Source organism: Gossypium raimondii, chromosome 1, assembly GCF_025698545.1.
Source record: "Gossypium raimondii isolate GPD5lz chromosome 1, ASM2569854v1, whole genome shotgun sequence".
Taxonomy (NCBI): Eukaryota; Viridiplantae; Streptophyta; class Magnoliopsida; order Malvales; family Malvaceae; genus Gossypium; species Gossypium raimondii.
The window spans coordinates 12325874-12333581 of NC_068565.1; the positions used below are offsets into that span (position 1 = coordinate 12325874).

General features: G+C 31.6%; 1 protein-coding gene across 2 annotated transcripts; it reads left to right on the forward strand.

Moving 5' to 3' along the window:
* Nucleotides 1-352: 352 nt before the first annotated feature.
* On the forward strand, nucleotides 353-2980 carry LOC105782572 (transcription factor MYB63). Of its 2 annotated transcripts, none has more exons than XM_012607394.2 (3): nucleotides 353-580; nucleotides 1798-1927; nucleotides 2016-2980. In XM_012607394.2, the coding sequence occupies exons 1-3, from the start codon at nucleotides 442-444 to the stop codon at nucleotides 2803-2805; spliced, it is 1059 nt and encodes a 352-aa protein (XP_012462848.1). In that variant the 5' UTR covers nucleotides 353-441; the 3' UTR covers nucleotides 2806-2980. The 2 variants fall into 2 exon arrangements, with proteins under 2 accessions (XP_012462848.1, XP_052487793.1); XM_052631833.1 differs by having other exon boundaries at nucleotides 443-1480.
* The last annotated feature ends 4728 nt before the right edge of the window (nucleotides 2981-7708 follow it).

The following is a 7708-nucleotide window of genomic DNA, read 5'->3' on the forward strand; positions in this document are numbered from 1 at the left end:
CTCCTATTTTCCTTTTCGCTTTCTCGAAATGGTATCTTCACTTTGTCTTACATTCAATTAGTTTTATAAAATTGCAAAACTATATGTACTATTGGTAATTTTAACACTAATATAAATTTACTTATCATTCAATTTTCGTATCTATTTGATATTTTTACCATATCAATTAATTATATATATAATGTCTAAATCTTTTTATATCAAATAAGAAATTAAATATTTTCATTTATATGTACTTGACTTGTATAATATATTTAAATTAATATAAAATTAAATTAATTGTATAATCCTTCTCTCTGTCTCCATATATATATATATATATTAAGAGAGTATTAGTTGTGGTTGAATAATCTGATATGTGAGTGGAGAAAAACAGAAGAAAGTGCTGGTTTTCTTTGAAAGATCCATAATTGAGAAGAGTTTAGTTGGAAGAAAGCAGATATGGGGAAAGGAAGAGCTCCGTGTTGTGATAAAGACAAAGTGAAGAGAGGTCCATGGAGTCCCCAAGAGGACTTGAGGCTTATCACTTTTATTCAGAAACATGGCCATGAAAACTGGAGAGCTCTCCCTAAACAAGCTGGTTTGTCTTTTCTCTCTCTCTCTGTGAAAAAATCAACATTTTTTTTCTGATTCTCTTCTGCTTGTTGAATTAACCAATGGAATTCATATTTGTTTCAATACTGCCAACAAAATTTTAAACTCCTAACTCAGGTTTCTTCAATGGTCATCAGACTCATCACCTATTGCTCTGTTCTGCTTTCTCTTCACATTCTCACTTTTGTTGGTCTTTCAACCAAGTTTACAAACCACCCTTTTGTTCAATTCTCTCAATTTTCCATATGAACAAAGAAGGTTGCAGATTAATCTGCAAAGCTTTTGCTGTTTTGTCTGAAAAAGTTGTGGGCACTCTGGCTGGTTACTGTTTTTCCAGGAAATGATTTGATGGCAAATCTGCAATGAAGTAATTGTTCAAATCCCAATTTCTTATCAATTGTTAACCTTAGTATTTAAAAAGATTGTGATACAGTGAAATGTTTCTTTGTAAAAAAAAAGCTCAGAATCACCCCATTTAACAATATGAGCATACATGTAATGCATGCATGCATGCCATTATGCGAACCACTTAAATTAATTCATCAATATTAGTTGAAAGAAATGTTTGGATTTGTTTTGGTAAGAACTATGAAGTTTGGTTTTGACATAATTTTTATATATTTTTCTAAATTTCCTTTTGTTGTTGGTGTTTGGCCAATTTTGTTGAAATGACACGGTCAATGCAGGAATATACTTTTCCTTTGTTTTTTAATGTTCCACCTAAAATATAGTGGCAGCTTAACAAATAACAATTGAGTGTCAAAATCAGATTTTCACAAGGCCACTACTTGCTAATTCTTTCTTCCATTTTGTTTTACATTCAAAAGTTGAAGAATTACTGAACCAAGAACTTAGCCGAATTGGTTCATGAAGTCCCCCTTAAAAGGTCATTCAAAATTCGAACCCCAATTGCAGATCAGATAAAACATGAACTGATTTCTTATTATTTTAATGCAAAACTTGTGACATCTTAACACACTATGAATTTCTTGTTTTGCTTTCCCTTTCTGATATGTGCATCCCAACACACACAAAGTTATGTATCTTACTTATATAATCTTTCAATAGGTGAAAATCTGGGGGCAAAAACATTGAACTGTCATCATTGTTTCTGTCACTATCTCGACAGATAAACAGGACATTTGAACAAGTTTAACATATAATTTTCAAGAGTTCACAGTCTTTGTTTGGATTATGCTGTAGGGCTACTGAGATGTGGAAAGAGTTGCCGTTTAAGATGGATTAATTACCTGAGACCAGATGTCAAAAGAGGGAACTTCAGCAAAGAGGAAGAAGAAACTATAATAAGATTACATGAGACTTTGGGAAATAAGTGAGTTTCAAATTAGAAAATAGGCTTTTATCTGACGTAAGTTTTGGGTATCTTAATTGCTTATGTTTCAGTTATATTAATTTCCCAGGTGGTCCAAAATTGCATCACATTTACCAGGAAGAACCGACAATGAGATAAAGAATATGTGGAACACTCATTTGAAAAAGAGATTGGCTCCAAAGAATGGGAAGATTCCTCAAAATGATGAATCCAAAGAAACTTGTATGGTCTCATCATCATGCTCTTCTATTACATTTGTGTCATCACCATGTGGCAAAAGAAACTTAGAGGTTGAACTTGAGCAACAATGGCATGAAGGGTCTCCAAGCAAAAAGCCCAGAGAGGGATTTCCTGTATCAGACAAAGCAGAAGACTACAAAACTGAGGTACCAAGCCATAACAGCCGCCCATTTGAGGAACCAAAAGAGTTTCCAAGTTCATCAATCTCTTCCAGCAACTCCAACATCACCAATTCCAGTCAGGTTAATGTTCCAAACCCAGAAAATCATGGAGATTCACTGTTAAACTTCGTTGGAGTTTGTGATTGGAAGAACAACACATCAGAGGAAGTGAACAAACCAGAGATCCTAAATACTGCATTTGATATCCCATTGGAGTCTGATTCAGACTTTTGGGACATGTTGGATAGCTTAGGATCATTCCAGCCTGATGAGATCCAATCAAATGAAGTTGAAGGCAACCAGAGCCCAGATTTTGGAGAAGAATACAGCAAAGAAAATGAAAATAACAAGTGGTTGCAGTACTTGGAAATTGAACTTGGTCTGGAAGTAACCAAAAATGAAAACCATAACAATTTGTCAAACACCGCTGCTGAGCCACTGGTTCCTGAGATGTATGACATGCTACTGAAGCCATAAGCTGATATGGGAATAAGTCATTATCACATTCTGAATCAAATTCAAAACTGTAGTTTGACTATACCTTTGTTATAAATTTAGTAGGCTTTCCTAACTTGATCCATTAAATTAGGTCTTTTAGATGTATGATTGATGAAACTTTAAAAATATATATTCATCTCATCTTTTATCGTTCCATTGTTGATAAAGTCATACCCTACCAAAATTTTCTCAATTTCCAAGCAAATGGCCATTGATGGGTAGGTGATGTTATCCACTGCCTCTGCCATTCATGCAAGTTGTTATCAATTTTGCGTCTCTCACTTTTATACAATTTTAACGTAATTCAAAATTTTGATTATATACTTTACTTTTCCCATCCTTAATTTTGCCTGGTAGAGGGAAAATAAAATTGAAAGGATGAAATATTGAAGGGTTGAAAATTAGAAATGATTTTTCTTTTTATCCATTGCTTAGTAAGGTTGAAAAATGGAAGGAAAAAATAAAACATTTGAAAAATACTTAATTTTTAATTAACATACACATGTCTCTTATTTTCTTTCTTCTCATCAATGCAATTTGAAAGGATTGATTTTTATGTCTTTAAGATTGGAAAATGATCATCTCTCCTTTTTTTTTTCCTTTCATTTTTCTTCCCAACATACACAAAATTTATTTATTTTTCCCACTTTTTCACTTTCTCTTCCGTACTTTTTCATCCAATCAAGCACACCCTAAAAATATCTCAACTCTTCTCAATTATAATTACATTTTCCTTTGCTCGTAATAAATTTTAAATTCAATCAAGTGTTTTAAATAAACATTTGATAAAAGTTATTTGAGCTTTAGAAGAAAATGCTAGATTTCAAATAAAATGATTGAAATAAGATAGATTTAATATATTAAATGTGAACCCAATATAAAAGAAAATTTAAAAATATGATATCATATTTGAAGTTTTTAGAATTGTGAGGTTTCAGTAACATTTTATGTAGTTTTTTAATTTATTCTGATAAATGAATTTGATTTGAGTTAATTATAGAAATTAGTTATTTAATTCAAATTTGTAATGACTGTTCGTATTTAAATTATTATAATTATAAAAACATATATGACATTACATAAAATAAATAAATAAAACAAACACAATTTAAATGTGGGAATATCTTAAAATTTATCTAATAAGAATTGTTAATGTTAAATTATGGCACACTCAAAAATATATTTATAAAAAATTGGTGTTAATAATAAATGAAGTTTTAATTAAATGATAAAATATAAATTTGAAACATTGAAAAGGAATGAGTTTAAATATTCTTATTTTGTATATTATTTATATATATAATATAATATGTAAACAATACCCTCAAAATAACTCAATTTATTTTGTAAAATGGGATTTTGTCATCCTTTCCGATTAAATTAGTATTCAGTTAATTTGTGATACTAATATAATCAGGAGTTTTATAATAAATATAATCTCAAATTTTAAATAAGGTATAAACTACTTTTTTGGGGTAAATAAATATAAAATAATTTAAATGCAATTATAATAGAATAAAATAAATGAATAAATAAACGAAGTACTACGTCCAAAATAAGGAATACAGCTTAATAGAGAAAATTGGTAAATGAAGATATATGGCAGGATTTAGCTTAACTATAAAACAAAGTAACAAGTATGTATTGAGAAATATGTTAAATATATCTATATGAGGGGGAAAAAAAAGTCAAACTATACGGAAGCATAACGTCGTGTAAAGAAAATTCCAGTTTGCCTTTGCCTTGAAGGAGAAATTTGGTGTTTAGGTGTAAATTGCGCCTCTTTACCTATAAAACTTTGAAAAATAAATCAAAATATCAAGTTATTAAGGTTATGCTGAATTTTACACCACAAAGATTAATTTCTGGCTTTCACATTTGTAAATTGGCCAACACTTTGAAATATCATTGTATTTGGTATGAACCGGGAAATGGCTAACATTTAACACCACTACCTTATCTTTCAAAAATAAATCTGCTACCTAAAATTGCACGGAGGGATACTTAATAAAATATAATTTTATGGTTGAAAGTTGAAAACACGTTGATTTTGGTGTGGTATTTATAAGTTGCAATTGGTTCAAGTGAAGGTAAAATAGAGATGGGAATAAAATTTTTATGTATACTACTCAAAAAAACTTTATATTTATAGGGTTTTATTTAAAAAGTCGGTTCATGTAACACCCTGAACCTAGTCTAGAAGTTATGACCGAATTTGAAGAAATTACATTGACTCATTTGGAAGCCGAGTTCAGTAGGTATTTGACAAATACGAATATAGCAAATAGTCATTACACACTATTTGTTCTCTTTCAGTAAACACTTAAGAAATTACTTAATTTGCAACGGAAATTTTTTTTCGGAGTTTTAGTTTTAAAAACTGAAATCCATTTTTTCGACTTAAGTGATCTTACCAATTCACTTTTAAAAATATCTATTTCCAAAAACTTTAATGAAACCCAAAAGAAGTTCAGAAACATATTACAAACCCAAAAGTCCAGAACAAATAATTACAAAAAATCACCATATTTACACTAAATGCTAAAACAATCAGAGCTCCCACACATCGTCCGACCTAAGTCAGAGGGTTACCTGAACAATCAAAAACAAAACAAAGGGATGGCTATAAAGCTCAGTGTATAACTAAATTCAAATAGAAATCATACAAAACACATTATACTAATTAAAGTAAAGTAGAGAATTTCATTACGATTATATAAACAGAATGGTGAATGCATGACTATACCAAAGCGGCATTTTTAGAAAATTATAATGTAGATTTTTCAGAAAACATCCTACCCAACTCCGCTACACACCAAAATAGAGTTCCCCGGAGCTCATCCAACCAAATCACACCAACAGATAATTGTGGACAGTGCCACCAGAATTTGCAGTTAAACTGCCATATCAGATATATATGGTCAAGCCACTTTGTTGTGGCCAAGCTACCAGAACAAAATTGTGGATAAACCACCAGATAATGTAAATCATTAAACTGTCAAAACTTCCTCCTTTCATAATATCCCAAACCTCATGCAATGTATCATGGCATGCATATACAGAATCAAAGTGATGAGCATGTAGGACATGTTGTCGTACAATAACAGAAACAGAAGGCATGGTAAACCATGCTTTGCATAACAGATTTCTCAGATCTCAATGACTCATATCAGATTTGCCATGAAATCACATGCATGGTTATATATCATAATTGACATAAAGCAAATCAACATATTCAGATACCACATGCTCTCATTGAATAAAGTACACAAATCAAAATTAACAAAACACGAATCATACCTAGATAAATCACATACCTTAAACGCATCCCGAATAAAAGCACATCATACTCTAACAGATCATGCTTACTTAACTTATATCATATCAATCATACGTACAAATAACGGATTATACACTAACAGATCACCAGATATCAAAATTTATACCCTAACTCAGACCATATGGACCCTACCAAAGGCCTACGCTCGACTGGAATGATGTTTACGGTCCTAGAGAAAAATTCAGATGTTTGGCCCACACGCCCATGTGGATTCACACGGCCTACATGGCTGGCTCGTGTAGCCTACATGGCCTAGCACACACCCGTGTGGCTCATCCCAATGTCTCACACGGCCTAGCACACAGCCATGTCCCTCACCCGTGTGACTCAATTCCAAAATAGTGAGTTATACAACCTGGACACACGCCTGTGTGCCTATAATTCTAAAATAATGAGTTACATGGCCTACCACACGGTCGTGTGGTGTCAAAAGCCCTGTTTTTCAGCCTTTTTTGTCCGCAAGATTTCGGGTTTTCATTACACACTTGATACAATTTTGACGTAGAAGGAACAAAGATGACTCTGAAACCTAAAAACAACATTACAATGACCAAATCAGATGATTAAACTGAATCAAATTGCTTGAATTAGCATCCAAACCAAAGTTAAATCAAAGAATTTCGACGCAAAACCCTAAATCAAAACTTACCGGCAAACAAATTAGCAACATTAAATTCTTAAATCATTGGAAGAATGCAAAACATTGCTCGATCCTCTTCTAAAAGCACATAATAATAATTAGGAAAACACGAAGCAATTTAACACCATGACCTCAAAACCTCAAAATCCTTAAAGACACACGAGTAGCTTCAACAAAATAACAGAGTAAAAGGTGATTCCAACTTACCGATAAGGATTGAGGCTAACCACTCGAAGCCAAAGAATCAAAATCCTAATAACCAAAAAGAAAAATCAAAGAGGAAAATCTGGAAAGAAGAAAGAGAATAACAAATAAAACAAAACAAAAAAATGTAAATAGAATGGGGAAAATGTGGAAAGGGATTTCATTAATTTTAAAACAAAAATAAAACTAATTTACGGAACAACATAAAAATACCCCCTCATTACTTATGCAGAGAATCATACAAAAGACCAAAGGGTATACAGAAGCTTAACCACTAAACCACTGGCCTCATTGTGAGTTGGTTGAAAATATTAGTTATGCTAGATGATCAGGAATAGAGGTTAAGGAAAAAATAACAAAAATACCAAAGAAGGGATTTGAACACAGGACCTTAGTCACGTAAACAGAATACTTAACCACTAAAAAAAATCAATTCATATTTGAAAAACTTTCAACATCTTAACTCAAACTCAAGGGGTAACTGCTTTTAGTTTCACTAACTCAGTTTCTTCTACCCCGGTTTTTTGGGATGTTACAATTCATTATATTTTAGTGAGTACAAGCTATTATTTCAGTTTCACTCCTTCGTAGGGGTGTTCAAATGGTCAAATCGATTAATACTTGAACCGAACTATTACTAATTGAATTAATTAAAATTTAAAATCCTAAACTGTTAACCAAACCAATTTTTTTTTAAA

Coding starts and splice junctions, on each gene's coding strand:
- LOC105782572 (XM_012607394.2), top strand. CDS start 442: ATGGGGAAAGGAAGAGCTCCGTGTTGTGATAAAGACAAAGTGAAGAGA. Junction 581..1,797: donor AGCTCTCCCTAAACAAGCTG/GTTTGTCTTTTC, acceptor ATTATGCTGTAG/GGCTACTGAGATGTGGAAAG. Junction 1,928..2,015: donor CATGAGACTTTGGGAAATAA/GTGAGTTTCAAA, acceptor TTAATTTCCCAG/GTGGTCCAAAATTGCATCAC.